This window comes from Myodes glareolus, chromosome 11 (genome assembly GCF_982192425.1).
Source record: "Myodes glareolus chromosome 11, mMyoGla1.1, whole genome shotgun sequence".
Taxonomy (NCBI): Eukaryota; Metazoa; Chordata; class Mammalia; order Rodentia; family Cricetidae; genus Myodes; species Myodes glareolus.
In genome coordinates, this window is record NC_142036.1 from 52,817,424 (window position 1) to 52,838,148 (window position 20,725).

The 20,725-nt window shown below is 38.7% G+C and overlaps 1 protein-coding gene across 3 annotated transcripts in view; it reads right to left on the minus strand.

The window, feature by feature from the left end:
* Positions 1-344: 344 nt before the first annotated feature.
* Positions 345-20,725, minus strand: part of Mnat1 (MNAT1 component of CDK activating kinase) — a 161,383-nt gene continuing 141,002 nt past the window's right edge. Inside the window, exons 8-9 of one of the 3 annotated variants that reach the window (XM_085697540.2) lie at positions 2,389-2,495; positions 345-836 (exon numbers count right to left, since the gene is read on the minus strand). In XM_085697540.2, the coding sequence (XP_085553666.1) occupies positions 829-836; positions 2,389-2,495 (115 nt within the window). In that variant the 3' untranslated portion in view covers positions 345-828. Of the gene's footprint in view, positions 837-2,388; positions 2,544-20,725 lie in introns of all 3 variants that reach the window. The other 2 variants (XM_085697538.2, XM_048415716.3) reach the window with 2 other exon arrangements.

Sequence of the window (20,725 nt, forward strand, 5' to 3'; positions counted from 1 at the left end):
CTATTAAAACGGGTGAATGCTGGGCTCTGGTTTATCATGAGTGTGGCTCACAGCTGAGAACCGTATTAGGTTTGCCTCACTTTGCACTGCACAGAACAGACGCTGAGTCTCTTACTGCCAAGGAAGCATCATCAACCCAGGCCAGGCTTTACTCCGCACAGCCTGCTGGTGAGAGGGAATGTGTCCATTTGTCTGGACCACGATTAAGAAGACATTAGGAAAAAAAAGGAGAAGTTTTATAGGGAAAATATAGACTTGGATATTAACGCTGAATGTTATAATAAAAAAGGTATTTGGAAACATGTTCCAGAAAAACACTGTAAGAAGAGAAAAACCACAAAATGTACCAGAAAATCAAGTTTTATTTAAAAAAAATTTTTATAAGTCTGTCAAACTCCATACATAGGGAAATCATTTATTCCATTTCTGTCTGATGAGATTCAATGCTTCAATCCGTCTCTGAAGAACAGAAGTAAAAAATAAAGCTCTTCCAGGAATCTATATGCAACAGACTTCTCAGCTTGGTTCAGACTGTGGTAAACACCTGAGCACAGCAGCGAGAGGTGGTGCAGCCTGTGCAGCCTGTGCAGCCTGTGCAGCCTGTGCAGCCTGTGCAGCCTGTGCAGCCGTGTGCGTTGCCATTTCACAAATTTCTTTACCTCCAACCCTGTTGGTTTGGCTCCAAGATCCAGCGCTCATAAAGGAGAAAACAGGTTTATCTGGGCTGCCAGAAAAGCCCACTGAATGCATCCTGGAGCGCTCTGTGACAAGCAAGAGAAGATGTGTAGCCACCAGCGAGGTCCTGTGGAGAGGCAGCTCGGACGTGGTTTAAATACCTGAAAGGAAACAGAAAGTGTGGCACTGATGTGAAACCATAACTCGGTGCCATTTTACAAAGCAAGTGTCAAACTGACCCTAATTTTAAAAGCAACTCTGAAATTGAAATGTTCAGGCTTTTATAAATGAACCTTTTAAAAGGAGACATGCTAACTGTATATACAGATCGTCTAACTAGACTCAGTTACAAAGGACAGTGACGTTGAAGAATAGTTCTGAAGGCTTATAACTCAAATTCTGATGAAATATTAAAATGTTCACTGTTTCACAATTTCTACTGCTGATTTGTTTTGTTGGCTGCTGTTTAGGTCCAACGAATGCTGTCTTTCTTGTCATGCTCTTAATAAATACACATGATGGCACTATTATGTTACTAACATTTTCACAAAAGCGTTTTAAAGTAAACCTTTTAATACTGAAAACAAATGGGGACGAGAGCTCACAATAGTCCAGAATCACCTCAGTATCCAAAAAGCGTATTGTCTCCTTCCTTGTAGGAAAAGAAACCTTAAAAATTACATGTGCAAGAAATCTGAGGGTAAGTATAGAAGAACTGAGCAGATTTCAAAAGACAGAATAACAGTGTTTCTTCAGTCTCTCAGTCTTTTACCAATGGAGAATTTCTGCCTTCATAAAAAAAATAAGACAATCCAACCAGATGAGTGACTTGTCAGCATGTCCATCATGCTGCAGGGAAACGGCATTTCCAGCCTGACTTTAACGTCTCCGTAGGAAGCCACATCGTCCCTGGAAACAAAGCTGCTTCACCCACTTTCAGAAGTACAGGAATGACAGATGAATAAATCAAGAAACAGGACGTTTTAATAGCTTGGAACCTTTTCTACTCATTTATTCAAACTTCCTGTGTGTCAAGATCTCAATGCATGAGCAACTTCTTATTTCTAACATAAAACAAGTCAGTTTTTTTGTTTGTGTCTATGTTTAGTAAGCTTATATGATTGAAATATATATGGCAACTTAAGAGACCAAATAGAAGAAGCTGTCAAGTGAAACAGGCCAAACTCTTGGAACTGGCTATAACTTATTCACATTGCACAAATCATGGTCTTAACTCAAATCTTTGCTTTTCTGCCAAGGGTGAAAGTCAAAGGAGAAATAAATGAATGTTTACTGAGCAACAATCTAAAACTATTTGGGTAGTATATGTATGGCATACCAAGCTATCTGTAAATCTACCCCAAGCTTATTTATATTATATAGAACACTAATAATGGATATTCTGTATTTTATATATATATATATATAATATACAACTATAGTATCTTATGAAATGTATATAAGTGAAAAATGTAAGGGATAAAATATTATGTCATCATATACACCTCCAAGGATGCATCCTACTTCAGTAACTAACATTATTAAGTGTCACTGACGAATCCCAGGTAGAGGCCAAGGTCTCACAGGAATTAAACAGGAATTCATAAATCTATCACATGACTACAAAGTTATTTTATTAGTGTCCTCCCAAAGCATAATAAAATGCTAGCTGTTAAGATTCTGATGAATAAGGCTAGGTTTGGTGATGCATACCTTTAATCCCGGCACCCAGGAGGCAGAGGCAGGTGGATCTCTTGAGTTCAAGGCGAGCATGGTCTACATACCAAGTTCCAGGCCAGTCAGGGGTGCAAAGTGAGACCCTGCCACAAAAGCCCAAAATTAACAAAGAAGAAACCAAAAAGGGATTCCTGTCAATAAAGAAACAAAGTAAGTGGTGAGTTACCTCAGAAAGCAGCTGGAAACTCGACGATACTCACACGAATAAGTAATAGTTTTATAGTTAAAATTGAATTTAAATACCCTATTCTGACCATGTGATGGCACCTTACTCTCCTCAGATCCTCAGAGGAAAGGTGGAGTTCTGGTCCCATTTAGCTCACACCTAGCACAGCACAAGCTCCACAGTATTTGCCGACAGGCAGAGAACAACTATCACGAATGAAATTGGTTTTCAAAGTTGTAATACAAAGCAATGTGCAGCTAACTTGATTCATTGCATTTGGCCTGGCTGGCTTCTGGGAAAGTTGAGTCACACCGTTCCTGGCTTGGCAAGTCCAGTATAAACTTGCAGTGTGCATTCAGCTTTTTATATGTTATGCCGAGAAACCTGAAGCAGCTGCACTGCTGGCAGGCAGATGCAGGTCCAGGAAAATACCTAAAACAGTTGCATCTTCTAATTTACGACTGCGCACTGTTTCCATAAAGAGTATATAAAACAGTTCAGCTTTTATAAGGAAAATGTAATAAACAGTCATACTCATTGAGGCCATAAATGCATTTTTTAAAAGTTTATCTAAAATGATTAATTAGTGTTTGAAAATGGTACTTCTTGAATACAGTCATAATCCAAAGCAATGAGCAAATATTGTTAAATTTGAGTTATTAATGGTAAGTTATATGATTCTCACTGCCAAAATAAGTCAATTAAAATTTCTCTGCACAGCACTGAAGAAAATGCATTTCCCTTCTCCAATCACTTAAACATGTCTGGGACTAAGGTCTGTAAGAGTCCTCCCTATTTATATTGCTCTTTTTGATCTCGAGGGCTATACAAAAACTTTTACTGTTAAGTGGTTCAAAAATATTTGAACCAAGGCAATCTGTATTGATTCCATTTAAAAATATAGTTCGTTCTTACTACTCAGTTGTAGGATTTTGTTCCCAGGTGTTTTAATTTACTGTTTAAACCCTTTAATTATTGTGGTATGCCAGAGTATTTTAAAGATCTGCCACACTGAAACTAGAGATCAAGAATTTAGTTTTTTGCCTACTTTTCTACCATTCTCCATGCCTATGTTTATCCTTCTGTAATCATTAAAATGACATTACTTGGGGGCTACAGCAGAGGTCAGCATCATATTATGTATAATTTATGTAACAAAACGAGTAAAGTATCTTAGGCAAATTCATTTCCAGAAGTCAAGCTTTGGGGCCTGGATACGACAGCTCTATTTAGCCAACACCAAGATAGTATTTCCGTTTTTCATGATGTATAAATCTTCGAAGTAGAAACCAGTGTGGGGTTGCTTATTTTGGAGGTATACCATTAATTTTACTGAAAACAGACCAAATTCAGATTTTTAAAAAAAAAACCCATTATTTTCTTAATAAAACCTAACAGTGTGCTTTCAAAAATGTGTATGAAATAATTCTTTTTTTTAAAGATTTATTTATTTATTATGTATACAACATTCTGCCTCCATATATTCCCGCACAACAGAGGAGGGCGCCAGATCTCATTACAGATGGTTGTGAGCCACCATGTGGTTGCTGGGAATTGAACTCAGGACCTCTGGAAGAGCAGCCAGGGCTCTTAACTGCTGAGCCATCTCTCCAGCCCCTGAAATAATTCTTATACACAGGACACTTTGAACTTTACTTTATGTTCTTCCTAAAGTTGCCTTCCTTTGCACTATGTGTCAAAGTCACTAGTAGACTCTGAAGATGGAGGAAGAAGAAGGAAGAGCGGACCTTAGAGAAGAAAAGACTTGGACATTAGACTTCGATAAGCATCGTCACTCCTCTCATTTTTAGCAGGTTCACTTCCCAGTAGGTGGGATAACTTACACTGTACTTCAGAAAGACTTTATTCCTCGGGTCCTGACACACAGACTGGCTCTGGACTGCTCTTGCTATTTCCTTTCCTTTAAAAGCCCCGCACTGACCACCGGGTAGACAGCTTGTACTCAACTCCTTGGTGATGCTCAGACCACACTCTCAGGAAGGGGCAGCACATGGAGGGAATCAACACCAACACAAGCACCAGCCAGAGCCTCTTCATGACAACCCCTGGGACATGCCAGCTCCAAACAATCTATCAGTTTTAGAGTTGAAATGGAAATGAGCTCACACCAGCGACTTCTCTTCTGAATTACTGGTCCCGGGACGAATTACACTGGGCACTGGTTCAAGGTAAGACAGGTGTGAAGCCTAGAGAATGGAACCTGCTTTTCAAAAACAGGGTGAATATTCTCCAGGTTTTGTGTTTTGAGACACAATTTCCTACATTCCTTGGGCTGGCTTCAAATGACGGAGCTCAAGTGACCTTCCTGTCTACAGGCTCACTGCACTGTGCCAAGCTGCAGGGAACCCATTTAAAGTTTGTTTTTAATGCCATTGTGCATTAAACAGACCTGCCCCATACAGTTTTGTGTTCCAGATGTCAGGACTAAGAGCTCTTAGAAGTGTAAGAATTTCATCCCATGGCCCAGGATGTGACTTAATATCGGGGACCCATAGTTGGGGCAACATCTACTGGGGTTGGCATGTTCCAGGGTAGGGGCGTGTGTATTAGAAAAACCAGGCAGACAGAACAGAGCTACAAAAGAAATACAGGGGCATAGGATAAAAGTGGGAGCGCAATCCAGTGAATGCCAAATTTGTCTGCATTTATTTTCCATATGCTTATGTACCCCAATCCAAAACTGGGGGGGGGTGGTGGCAAAAGACTACTTTAACATGATAAAAATACTTGAAGCATCAAGTATGAAGGTATCAACTATACCTTGGGTTAAGTATTCTGTCTGTTTAGGCAGGGTATGCAGTGACCACACCTTAGGCCAAGTATCCTGAAGGCTTCTACTCCCTGGGTCAAACCTCCTGACACATCCTTGAAGGAGCAGGAATAGGCTTGAATTCTCTGACCTTAGGTCAAGGTGGATGGATTCACCTCTGTGGGCCCTCTTAATACCAAGTAACCATGCCCTAGGTTAATCTTGTTAAAAGGCACACATTAAGTCAATAGCCTTGGAGGAGCAAGAACAGGTCCCCAAACTCTCTGACCTCTAGTCAAGATGAAACAGACCCACTTCTGTGAGCTCTCACAGTTTGGTGGTAGAATTTGTGACTAATACATTTCAAGGTCCTTATTTCAATCCCGTGCACTGTACCACCCTCCCATATTTAGCCATAACTACACAATATTTTTGTTGAGCCAGGGAGATAACTATGTCAGTAAAGTGCTTGCTATGCAAGCTGAGGACCTGAGTTCAATTCCTGACACACATATAAAGGCAGGTGTGGTGGCCCATACTTATAATCCCTATGCAAGGAAGGTACAGACAGGAGAATCATGGAGCTCACTGGCCAGCCAGCCTGGCTTAATTGGTAAACCAGGTCAATGTGAGACCTTCAGAGGAGGTGGATGACATTCCTGCAGATAACACACTAGCCTTTACATGTGTATATGCAGGTGCACCTACACCCACATACACACATGCAACACATTCACAAAAACATAACTATAAAAACCCTGAGCAATACTCAGACAACTATTGCTAAAATAAGACATTCTAAAAACTAAATTAGCCTATTAATTACACATAAAAAGCCTATTTCACAATGGTAAAATAACACTGAACGGATAATTGTATAAGCTAAGGCAAATGTTGGGATGGTTCTATGATTCAGATACTGTTCATAATTCTGCAAGAAGTTTGATTAAAAAAAAACATACGGCTTCATGAACTCCGAGCCAAACATATATATGCACACATACATATATGCATACACACATGTGTGTATATATACAAATACACACACACATACATACATACATACATACATGGAAATGACTTCTGTGGATATGCATTGCATTACTCTATCATTGGTCTAGCCAGTAGACGAGGATGCGAGGTGAATAAGTTAAATAGTAAACTGTTTCCCATTCAAACCAACATACTCAGAAACAAAGAGACCAAATATATCAGATGTTTAGGCCACCTGAACAGCAAGGCTTAGGTTTGAAAATTAAAGACTGTATGATATTCAGATATGCATTAGGATTTACCACTCATGTGCCACAACAGTGCACAAAGTCTGACTTCTGGTGAAGTACACTACTGTGAGTCTCTTCTGACAGTACTAACAGTAGTCCATAAAGGATGAGAAAGGCCCTGTGTGGTGCTGCACACCTGTAATCCCAGCATTTGGGAAGCTAAGACAGCCACCCACTTCCATGCCTCCCCACCATGATGAATTGTGACCCTTTGGAACCATAAGCCATAAACTCAAGGTGTTTATCACAGCAGCAGAAAAGTCATTAATATAGGCACTACAAAATAAACTTGATACAGTCAGGAATATACACAATAGTTAACAGACAAAATGATTTTTGATAAATACTGAAAATATTTTACAAAATCAGAAGGCATTTATTTCAAAAACAGATTGTTACATGTTTGGCTACATGTAACAGATTGTTACATGTTTTCAAGTTGGAGTACAAGAACTCCAACTTGAAACTGTAGACAAAACAACACTCCATACCTAAGATACATAAAACTTTCTATCATATAAATAAAATTTTCTGTCATGAGTTCCACACCAGCTTGGGCTGCACAGTGAATCCCAGCTATTCTGGGATACATCTCAAAAACAGAACTAACCAAAACAACAAAAGTAGGTATAAACAACCAAACGAAGACGGTCAAGATCTGAAATAAGATACAAAGCTGACAGTAAAATGTATGTGGGTTAAGAGGAAGTAGAAGTGGTCGGGATGTAAATAAGGTAGTGACTAACCTTTGAGATGAGTGTGCGAAGGAAGCACCAGGCAGGCCTTAGAACATGGGACAGATGCAGGCTGGCGCTATAGCAAAGCTTCCTGGACTTTTATCATAAAGCCAGATATAGTCTTCCTTATATAATGTACAGAGAGAATAATCTCTGTGTTCTCAAAAACAAAATTATATTTTGAGAGGCTATTTTTTGATTAAAAAATATTATTGTATTGTTGTATTTCATTATCAATTATTGTGTAATCTTTTACTCTACCTAATTTATAAATAAAACTATCATATACTTATATATAAATATACATACAGATAGATATATACATGTATCTATCTATATGTATGTATATGAAATTATATGTGTATGTAAGTATATATGAGTCTCGGGTCGCAGCTTCCCAAATGTTGGAATTACAGGCGAGCAGCATCACAGGGGCCTTTCTCATCAGACTGCTGCTAGTAGTGTCAGGACTGACTCATGTGACACAAATTGGAGTTCACTTGGGACAAAGGTCTACATGATTCTCATGTAAGTGACACTAGTTGGCTCCAGGCTCCATAAGAACCAGCTCCAAATTCCTCAGCATTCTATACTTGACTCCAGTTCGCATTTCCAGGCATATCTCCCATTAATCATCTCCATTATGCTGAAGTAAAGCCAAAGTCAATTAGGAAGTTTTCTGTTATTCTCTATTAAAGTCTCCTAACTTCCCCTTCTACACCCTGACTCATGACATCTCCCTGTCTTGGAATACTTAGAGAATAACTTTACTAGAACATCATCACAGTTCAAGTCAGCCACTCAGCTCTGAACAAATAAGAGGCCCACAGAGAAATGATCATAATAAGAACAAATCAAGCAAAGTACTCTTTAAAAATTGTTTTGAATGATGTATATGCACATGAGTTCAGTGCCCACAGATGCCAGAAGAGGGCATTAACCCTGGAGCTGGAATTAAGGGTGGTTGTGAGCCACCATTAATGACTGCAGTGAATTGAACTCTGGTTCTCTGCAATAGCAATACAAAAATTTAACCATCTCTCCAGTCCCCAAGTAAAATAGTCTTAAAAGAAATCTTTCAGTTACCAGAAATTACAGTAGAAGTCAAAATAAGGGCAGTTAACTTGTAGATGAGGTCTGGCTTCCTAAATATTATGAACCACATTTGCTCTTCCCAAGGGGAAAGACAGGCCTCAGGCCTGTCAGAGGGAAGACACTGGGACTGGCCTTGGCTCTCAGCACATAACCTGTCTCTATAAACTCTTGCCCGATCTTTGAAGCCAGTTATAGAAAATACGCATTCACCAGCCCAGAGGCAGTCCCAAGAAGCTTGTAACAGAGCTTCCGGCTCACCAGGAGCAGGAGTAAAAACAACAACTGAGGCTGCTTCACCTCCAAGAACTAAGAAGAACTGGTTCAGATTCAGTGAAGCGCACAGAATTCTGGCAGAAGGAAATGTGAGCATCTAGATGCTTAGGCCTTAAAGTCAAAAGAGATGAAGAAATAGACATTATAAGACATGAAAAGTACAATACAAAAAATAGATATTAAAAAAATCAATATAAAGTCTCTACTAAAAAACAACAAGCAACTCAAATGACAAGTTAAACAGAGAAAATTAATAAATTGGAATAGATACAGAGAACACAGATTATATCAAAGCTTAAAAACATAAAGATAAAAAGCACTATTAAAGAGCTATTTTAGCAAGGACATCCATCCAACAGGAAGAACAGGACAAAGGGGACAAGAGTAACTCCACAGGAAACTTAACAGATAACAAAAACAGCAAGAAAAATTGAATTCTAAGGCTTGGCTTCAAGAGGAGGAGTGCTATTAGCTTTAGAGACTTTTAGAGTAGCATTCATTGATGCTGGATGGAGGGGTGTGAACTAGGAGAGTGGGTATGAAAGGAGTTAGGAGAAGAAGTAGGGATAAATATAAGCAAAATACATTGTAGGCATCTATAAAGTTCACAAAGAATTAATAAAAATACTTTTAAAGGATCATCCTTTTTTACCTGGAATTTAAAACACATCAGGGCTTTGATTAAAAAACATGCACGCATACATTACACCATGATTAACAGCTGACAGATTAAAACAAGAGGGCAAGAAAGCAATGATCACCGAACACTGTGAAGCTAGGGAAGAAGACAGAAGTGGACTAGACGGAGGCTGCCCATCAACACTGAAGACAGGAAGGTTTCTGAAAATCAGGAACAGTGTAAAATTATTTCCTTCAATATGTAAGTATATTTTCTTAAATATGTATATTTCAAAAACCCTTTAGATTTTGATTTATTCTGTTATGTAAGTTAAACTAACTGCATTAAAAATTTTAAGCTAAAAATGCACAGGACGATGTGATACAACTATGGGTGCAGACATCCGAGAAAACCAGGTAGGCCAGACACAGCCAGAGAGGAATTAGTGTTGTCAGTCAGAGCACCCTCCCTAGCTCTGCTTCGTACTCTGGAATCTTGTGACATCAACAATTTAGATAAGTCAATGGAAAATAAGGAAAGGCAATGTCTAGCAAAGGAAATAACTGATGCTTACTCTTAACAATCCTAACTTGCAAGTATAAGCAAGTTCCTAAACCAGCTAACCTTCCAAATCAGCGATGATACTAGAAGAATCTGAAAAAGCCACAAGAGTACCGGCTTAAAGCATAACAAGTATAAATATTGTAGTGTGATGAAGATTGGCTTTAATACTTACGCCCACAGAAAACTTGCGCTCTTCCAAAAGTAAAACCACAGCATCACTTGGGGGAAAAGAGGTCTCTGCCTCTTATCAGACATGATGTGCTAATGCAAGCAACGGCCAAGCAGAGCTTTGCTGGAGCAGGGTGTGTAAACAGACCTGTCACTTAATTGGCTAAATAGCATTTGATACAAAATTTTTATGTGGAAAGAAAATATTTTCCCCTTATTTTAAAAATTATACCATTTTTTGTTCTATTTTATTTTGTTTCTAGATTCTATTTTTTATGGCAATGCCTTGAGATCATGCACATGTTACTATAATATCATTTATACAGCATGCTCTAATAAGTTCCATATGACTTTCCCATCTGTGCTGGTTAATTCTTTTTGTCAACTTGACACAAGCAAGAGTCATCAGGAAGAGGAACTTCAACCAAGAAAAATGCCTCCATCAGATTAAACTGTAGGCAATCAGATTAAACTGGAGGCATTTTCTTGATGTGGAAGGGCCCAGTCCACTGTGGGTGGTGCCATCCCCAGGCAGGTGGTCCTGGGTTCTATAAAAAAGCAAGCTGTGTGAGCCATCATGAGCAAGCTAGTAAGCAGCTTCCCTTCTCCATGGAATCTGTTTCAAACCCCGCCCCCGGCCTCTGCTTTATTTCCCTTCATGATGGGTCGTGATCTGGAAGATGAAATAAATCTTTCCTTTCCATTACCACAGCACAGAAAGCAAACTAGGACACCATCCAAACCATGAATTGTAAAGTTTTGATTTTACAGAATGTGCTTCAATACATTATGGATGTCTTGTAGTTTAGAAAGTAGATTCTTATTTCATTACTCTAAAAGGTTAAAAGAAATAAAAACTATTTCCTTGAAACCTATTTTTGAATGACATGCTGCTGGACCCTTCTGCCTGACAAAATTCTATGCATTCTTTTACCATGTTCTAGCTGGGTGAGTCTGCCTGAGCCTCCCTTCTGTGTACTCTTCACAATGCCCCCCAGATCTAGCCCAGGTCCCAAACCAGTGCCCCAATCTAGCCACCTCTGCCTGCATCACCTCCAAACTCTAGGCTTCCATCAGGATTGTCCCTGCCTGCCCAAACCTACTGGTGCCTCCAACCTCCCTGCTCAGTCAGATCCTGCACATCCTTTGAATGGATCAAGCAGAAGACAGAATACTAGGACTAAAAGATAAAGCAAATGATCTAATAAAACAAGCAAAGAACACGCAAAGAATTTTTAAAACACTCGAAGGGAACATAATAGTAAATGTGGGACATCATGAAAAGCCCCAACTTTTTATCTATAGGCAAAGATGAGGGTAATGACATAGAGCAGAGAGAAGAAAACATCCCCCACACTAAGCAAAGAAATACACTGATACAGAACGCACATAGACCACCAAATAGACCAAACCAGAAAAGAAACCCTATACAGCATTATCATAGTTAAAACGCTAATATATAGAACAAAGAAGAATTTTGAATGCTGCAAGAGAAAAAACACAAGACACAAATAAAGGGAAATCTATCATAATACCAGCTGATTTATCAGTGGAAACTTTGAGAGTCAAAAGAGCCTGAAGGAAAGTATTCAAGACCTAAAAGGTCATGAAAGCCAACACAGACTGATGTACCTAGAAATACTATATTCCATATTTAAAGGAGAAAGAAAAACTTCCTATGATGTAAACATGATGTGGGATGCCATTCTGTATGCTGTGAAGTTGGTTTATTACCATTAGTTAATAAAGAAGTTGCTTTGGCAGGACAGAATACAGCTATGCAGGAAATCCAAACAAAGAGAGAAGAAGAAAGAAGGCGGAATCAGTGAGATGCCAGCAACCACGGGGAAGCAAAATGTGAGGTAAAAAACTCAAGCTTTGTGGTAAAATATAGAATAGAAATGGGTTAATTTAAGTTGTAAGAGCTAGTTAATAATAAGCCTCAGTTAATTGGTCAAACATTTGTAATTAATATTAAGCCTCAGAGTGGTTATTTGGGAACTAGTGGGTGGGAGAGAAGCTTCTAGTTACATAAAGAACCTAAAAAAAATTATATCCAACAGATCAAACCTAAAGAAAATACATCAAGTGATATTTTGGACGAAAAGAAGAATGAACATCGCCAACAGACTGTAGAAGGAAAACAGAATGATAATTACTAAACCCAAGCTCCACTGAGAGCACAGACACCACCACAATCCAACACAACGCCTGTAACCAACACATACCTTCTAATAATAACTTTAAATAGTAATAGTCTCAATTCTCCAATCAAAAGACACAGGTTGGCTGAATGAATTAAGAAGCAAACGCCATCTATCTGTACAGTTTTAAAGACAGGATCTACCTTTGAGTGTACGGATGGACAAACGTGCCTCAATCAAACAAAAGGAACCAGAAATTAAGCAGGTATTGCTAACATAATAGCTAACAAAATGGATTTCAGATTAAAATTCACCAGAAGAGATATACAAGGACATTTTATTCTAATAAAGAGAACAATTAACCAAAAAGAATTACTATCCTAAACATATATTTACCAAACTCTGATACACAAAATTTCATAAAAAGTATACTAGGGAAATTAAAAACACAGATTAATGTACATCCGTTAATAGTAGGTGATCTCAATACCCTACTTTCTCTAAAAGGTTATCTGAGCAAAAGGTAAACAGAGAAACATCAGAATTAAGTGAAATCATATATTATATGGACTTATCCTGGGGATGGAGGAATGGTTCACATACTCAAGTCAATAAATGTAATAAACCACATAAATGGACTTAAAGACAAAAAAAATCACATAATCATCTCAATAGATGCTGAAAACATCTTTGACAAAATCCAACATATCTTCATGATAAAAGTTCTAGAAAGAGTAGGACTAGAGGGGACATATATCAACATAATACAATCTGTATATAAGAAACCCACAATCAACATCATCCTAAATGCAGAAGTTGAAGCAATCCCACTGAAGTCAAGAAAATGACAGGAATGTCCACTATCTTACTACTTTTCAACATTGCACTTGAAGTACCACTTAGAACAATAAGGCAAGAGAAGGAAATAGAAGGGATACAAATGAGAAATGAAACCAAACTTCCCCAATTGTAGAAGATATATTTAAGAGATTCCAAAAATTAGATCAGAAAATTTCTAGAAATGGTCAACAGGATAGAGATCAACTTGCAAAAATCAATAGTTTTCTACACATCAACAACAAACATATAGAGGACATCGAAGACGTACCCCCATTCACAACAGCCTCAAAGAAAACAAAGGAAAAAAACTGACCAAGGAGATGAAAGACTTCCTTCTACAATGAAAATTTTAAATCTCAGAAGAAAAAGATAGAGAAAGAAAGTAGAAAATAGAAGGACAGCCTATGCTCATGGATTGGTAGAGTTAACATTGTGAGAATGACGATTCTATCATAAGTCATTTACAGATTCAATGCAATACCAATAAACCTCTCATTCTCAATCTTCACAGAAATGAGGTAAAAAAAACTATCCTAAAACCCATATGAAATTACAAAAGATGCTAGATAGCCAATCATGAGTAAAAAGAGCAAAGCTGGAATGATTAACGTTCAAGATCCCAAGATATACTACAGAGCTTTAGTAATAAAAACATGATACTAGCTCAAAAAGAGATATGAGGACCAGTGGGACAAAACCAAAGACACAAGCATGAGCATATGTAGCTCCAGCCATTTAATATAGGACAATGATGCCAAAAATGTAACTAGAGGTAAAAGAAGACCATAAATTACCACAAAATTTTATGATTAGAAAGTCAATAGTGGCCATGCCTTTAATCCCAACACTTGGGAGGCAGAGGCAGGTTGATCTCTGTAAATTCAAGGCCAGCCTGGTCTACATAATGAGTTCTAGGAAAGCCAGGGACACACAGAGAAATTCTGTCTCAAAAACACCCCCAACAAAGTGGAAAAAAATAAGAAAGGAAGGGAAAACAAACAAACAAGTAAGAAGGAAGGGAGGGAGAGAGGGAAAAAAGAGAAAGAAAGAAAAAGGAAAGAGAGAGAAAAAGGAAAGAAAGAGAGAGAAAGAAAGAAGAAAGAAAAAAGAAAGAAAGAAAGAAAGAAAGAAAGAAAGAAAGAAAGAAAGAAAGAAAGAAAGAAAGAAAGAAAGAGAAAGGGAAAAGGAAAAGGAAAAAGGAAAAGCTCTGGGCAGTGATGGTGCACACCTTTAATCCCAGCACTCAGGAGGCAGAGGCAGGTTAATCTCTGTGAGTTGAAGGCCAGCCTGGTCTACAAGAGCTAGTTCCAGGACAGGTTCCTAAGTTACAGAGAAACTGTCTCAAAATGGAAAAAAAAATAATAACAAGGAAAAACAAAAAGAAAGTCAGTTAGCAAAAACATATTCTAAGCAACAAAAATTACATTGCTGGATGAAACAGAAATAAAGAAGTGGAGATGAAAAACAGGCCTTCTTTTAATAGTCTGACAATGAATAAAGGAGCAAAGGCAAAAGAGAAAGACCCCAGGTTGGTGAAGTCAGCATGCTGTTTCCAAATGGAAGTCTGAATGTTGTAGAGGAAAGGCTCTACCAGAGCAGAGAGATGGGGACTAACTGGATGCGGCAATATCCCTAGTTAAATAACAAGGGCCATGGAAGACAAGTGGTGACAACTGTTTTGCATTCAGTGCAGGGCATATTGTCTCCAAAATAGACAAAATGAGTTAACAGTGGCACACATTTGATATTGATTCATAAAGGAAAAAAAAAAAGATGGTTGCTTATACAGAAATTTTAGAATGGACCCTTTCCCAATGACCTATGCCTTTCCTGTGGTCACAGGAAAAGGACAACTTACTTAGACTCAGGTATGGACACATATTCTGCTGTTCCCCACAAGGAATCTATTTTATTCTTGAATTTATTCAAAATAAAATAAGCAAAATACACATTACATGGATCTACAGAAAAGAGAAAAAGGCAAGATCTCCTGAATAAATTGGGAGTGTGGGGGTCGCCGGAGAAGGTAGAAGGGGAATGGAGAGGAGAAAATGCATAGCTCAATAAAAACAATAAAATTTTATATCAAGTCCATACTCTCCCTAACCGATCTTCTGCTCCTCTACCATTGTAAAATTTCTTAGCCTACATTACACACTGGAATAGATGAACGACATCAGGTACAGTGGTTCATGCCTACAATCCCAGCTCTTGCAAGGCTGAGTCAGGAGGATCAGGAGTTTAAAACAGACTGGATTACACAGAGAGTCACAGACCAGTCTGGGAAACATGAAATTATGTCTTCAAAACTCAAGAAGTCAGGGGAGTACTACATTCTCAAGAAAAACATTATACACAGAGTTAGGAGCCATGGGCTGGGAAACACTGCCAAAGCTGACCTTGTTGAAGAAACTAAAGCACCGAGGCTTGAGTGAGAGCCCTTGGGCCTGCACCATGGCCCTGAGGCCTTTCTTAGCAGCTCTGAAGCTGATGCACGTCTTCACATCAGTTAATTGCACCGACTGAATTTTTCATTAGCTGACCATTTACTTATTTTATTGGCTTTGGGAAATTGCTACAATCATATTTACAGTAAGAATTTTCTGTGCATTTATTTCCTCAGAGTGAACAGAGGTTTAAATCTCTTTAGTAGTTATGTTTACAAGAAAACTCCTTGGAGGCATCATTATTCATTTTTTCTATGAAATGATATAAAGTCATTTTCAGAACTAGTCAGAAAACCAGAGATAATTTCACATAAAAAACCATGAGTAGAAATGGAAATCTAAGTGCTTGTTTACCAGAATTTTTTAGACTTATAGAATTTTATTGGTACAAACCAATGTATCCTGCAAACTATAAAACGATATACATATTCACTGATTTAACCAAGCATCTTAGATCTAGCTAAATAAGATATTATATCTGTCCCTTTTAGTAATTTAGAAGAGTTTAACACGTCCTAGTCAACGACTCTTGCACACTGAAACAGCATACTGCATTTTTTTCTACATGTATTTCAGTTTAGGGACTGAAAGACAGAATCACAGGACAATCACCAGTTTAAACCTGAAAATGCAAATCTACTGAAAACATTATAATAGACCACTATGCATATTATTATTTCTACAACTATACTTGGGCCAGTAAAGAAAAGAATATAACAAATGGGGTCAGAAAGGTGGTACAGTGGGGAGAGATGCCTGGCACTAAGTCCGGTGACCTGACTAAAAGCACTGGAATCCAAGTGGTACAAAGAAAGGGCCAACTCCCAAAAGCTGTCCTCTGACCACATATAGAGTGAGTGCATCATGGACACATAATGCACCTGTGTAAGCACATACACTCACACACATGAAGACACTAGAAAATAGAAACACCATGCCAAAATTTATAGGGAAATTATAATCATAATCCCACACTTAAAAAAAATTTTGTGGCCAGGCACTGGTGTCACACGCCTTTAATCCCTGCACTCTTGAGACACTGACAGGCAGAGCTCTGAGTTTGAGGCCAGCCTGGTCTACAGAGTGAGTTCTAGGACAGCCAGGGCTACACAGAGAAACCTTGTCTCAAAAAAAAAAAAAAAGGAAAAGAAAAAAATCAACAAAATTGACAACTTTAGACTGAATTATAATATAGCTCACAATTCTACTTCACTGCATATGGCAACAGAAATGAAACATCTGAAATAACTGGACGTGTGGACACATTTACAGCAGTGTAGTCACAGTTGCCTAAAGGCATAAATGGTCTAAAGCCAATCCATAAAAAACAGATCAATTAATTGTGTCATATTTCAGATTTATACAAAAATATTTGATCTTTAAAAAGTTAGTGGAGTACTAAACCTCAGAAAATTATGCTACATGAACGAGCAGACCCAAAGGGTTACCTACTATATGATTCTATTTATATGAAAAAGTCAAAACAGAGAGATAACCCACACTGACAAAGGCACACTGGCTGTTCCTAGGGTCTGGGAGGCTAAGGACGATATAGAAACCTTGTACAGGGCTTTACACAGAGGATGAAAATGTGCTGCTCTACATGGAGGTGGTGACTATACAGAGCTGTGAATGTCCTAAAACCCAATGAATCTGTATTTTAAAAAGTTTGTAAGAGATTTACTTTCTTTTTGTTTGTGTGTAGGTGTGTAAGGTTGTGTGAGTTTATAAGGACCTTGTGCACTCATGTCCCTATGGGGGCCTGGATCCCGGGAATTGGAATTACAGATGGCTGTTAGCTGCCTATGTAGATCCTTGGAACTGAACCCAATCACCCAGAAGAGCAGGGAGTACTCTTAACTGCTACTGAGCCATCTTCAACCTCAAATTTCATTTTTAAATGTATAACGATGATATATGAGTTTCACCTTAATATATGACTTTAAAGCTACAATGTAAATACGTGAGAGATTCAGTCCTTTCATCACATGTCAGACTTCAAGGATGGGAATGACACATTTAAAAAACATCACATTATAATGAAGCAAAACTTCAAGCTACTTGTTTAAGAGGTACATTATCTCAGGAAAAAAGACTGAATAGTAAGACAAAATTAAGGACAGAGTAGAAAAGAACCTACTGCTATAACTGGGTTAAGCTTGAGATGAAAAGCAAAATAATGTAATAATAAAAGCATCACTAACTTAGGTCCTGGGTCATGTACCAGCTATATTTCCAAATCAAAAAGATACCATCTCCCTAATTTTTTATTTATTTATTTATTTTGGTTTTTCAAGGCAGGGTTTTTCTGTAACTATGGAGCCTGTCCTGGAACTAGTTCTTGTAGACCAGGCTGGCCTCAAACTCATAGAGATCTGCCTGCATCTGCCTCCCAAGTGCTGGGATTAAAGGCGTGTGCCATCACAGCGCAGCCGAGATACCATCTTCTATGCAGAGTAATCTGAGGGAGGCTAATTCCAAAAAAGAGAAGAAAAGATACAGAGAAATTCAGAGGATAGTGCACTTTTCTCAACACTGACAAAATCTCTGCCACAGCGACTTCCAAGGATTCAGTTTGCGGTACTTGGCTTCTTGCTTCCGGGCCTGATGCAAAGGAAAATATCACAGTCCCAGGTGTGCAGAGGAGGAGACAAGAATCAGAGAGTGAGGGAAGGGCGAGGGACGAGGCACAGCCTTCAAAGGACGTGTCCCCAGGAACCCCCAGCCAGACACCAGGTCCTCAAGTTTCCACGTCCTCCCAAATTAGTGTCACAGCTGCGGCCCAAGTGCACAACACATGAGACTATGGAAGGAAATCCATACTGAAATCACCACTCTTCCCCAGGGTGGCAGCAGGGGCATTGCCATGTAGGACAAAAGAAACAATTTAAATCCTGAGAACCCAAAACGGGAGAGTGGTTTGAAGGAGAGCTGCCAAAACAGAACAGCCATAATAGAACAGTGATTTTTCTGTGGAGAAGATTGGGACATTTCATTCAAAGTGCCACGATTATTCTTAAAGACATCAGGAGTTTTGTGTGCTTTAGGGAATGTCACTAGTAAGCCTGAAATTAGACTCTGAATTTTAGTTGTGAGTTGAAAAGTAAAAATATTTATTCCTATTTTATATAAAAAAAAATCAACTGATTCATAAAACAAAATCCATGAATTAAGATTAAAACCTAAATTAGATATACAGTTTTAATACATTCCATGCAATTTATGCAAAGTGGCTGTGTAAATTCCTACTAATATTGCCCAGTAATAATGCATTGACTAGCAATACAAGGTAAAATTATTCAGAGGAAAATGAGATTTTAAAAAATATTGCATACATGCAAATACTAACAGAAAACTAACTTGCTATATTATTAATAAACTCATAAATCTAAACCATAAGCCAGTAACAGGAATAGAGAGGGAACTTCCAAATCCTAACAATCCTCTAGGATTTAATGTGTTTGTCTACACTTAAAAGTCATCCTTAAGCCTAGGAAGGAAAATGCCTGTAGTATCTGCAGATCTGTTCCTCTGCAGGAGGCGGATTTACTTTGAATAACAATTCACTCAGGACTTTCTATGAGAGTGTTAAAGAATAAAGCTTCCCATCTACAAATGGATTAACAAAGTAGGAAGAAAAAAGAAGGGCAGCTTCTAGGGCGCTCTTAGCCCAGGCTGGCCTTCTCTCTGAGAGAAGGAAGGCTCCTCTTCCTCTTGCAGCTCCAGTTACTACCCGAGGAACATGTTTGACTTCATTCTGTCACCTCTACACCCGGATACCCTACACTGGTTACTTCTCAACAAGAGTAACTCCATCACACTACGCCCCTGGTTCAACCTCCATCAGTTAGCTCCCCCATCACCTTTGTGATTAAGATGCAAACAGCAGGACACAGAAATCCCTTAAATCCAAACCTGGTTTTCCAGTCTTTCTCAAAAAGTTCACCTTTTCTTATCTCTTGAATATTTCACGGTCCAGCAATAATGCTGCATTTCCTGGAACATGATCTATTACTAGACCAGGTTTCTGAGCTACTGCATGCCTTTCTCCTGCTAGAATGACTTTCTTTCCTAGCACCCGGCAATGTCTACATCCTTTACACCACTTTGGGCAGCACCTCTTGTAAAAGTTCCCAGACCTGGGCTCCACTCTCCCTCCAAGACAAACATAACGCGCTGTTTCTGTGCCGAGCCCACATTCTACACAGCACGGTGTCTGCATCTGTCATGCATTAAAAGCTATAAAATAAGCTTTTGGGTTAAAAACTCCTGTGTCTGCTTGAATTGCCAATTTCTACTCTACCTCAATATATCTATGGCTTGCTTCAACTAAGAAACAGGAGTAAAGGGGAAAAAAGGGCGGGGAAAAAACCCAAAAGGACAGAAAAGCAAATAGTTTTAAGACTGGACACAAGGAAGTGTGGCACACTCAGCAAATGAGCGACACTGTTTCCTAGAAACGGAAAACGTGAAGGGATCTCACACTAAGTGACAGAAAATAAACCTGCCTACTTCTTATATAAATATTTACCATTTAACATGTTTCCTGATAGCTCTAATTTTTATAATTCTATTATTTTAGAAATAAACAAGAAAACAAATCTTTTTGATAAATAAAACCCCATTTACAAAATGTACGTGGATGTTTTGCCTGCATGTAGTGGATCTGTGCACCATGTGCACACCTGGTGCTTGTGGAGGGCAGAAGAAGATGCCAGATCTCCCAGAACTGCAGTCATAAAAGGCTGTGAGCTACCACTCGGGGGATGGGAATTAAATCCAGGACCTCTAAAAGAGCAACTAGTGCTCTTAACCATTCTCTTCTCCACACTCCCAAACCCCTTTTAAAAAATCAATTTCAAGTAGGCTCCGTCATGATTAGAAGATGGATACATCATTTTTTTCTAAGTGATTTTTCTCTTATACAACTCTGTGTGTTCAGAGGTGCAAGTGCATATGTGGAAACTCGAGGTCCACCGTGGATGCTCCTCAGGAGCCACCATACTGTGTTTAGAGGCTGGCTAGGAAGTCCCAGGGATTTATCCACCTGTCTCCACCTCCCAGCACTGGGACTGCAAGTGTGCCACAGTGCTCTGCTTTTTCACGGGGGGGCTCACACTTGTGTGACAAGCACTGTACCAACTGAGCCACCTCCCACCCCGGGCAATCTGAATGTTAAAGTTTTAAAATGCATAATAATTAGGCTA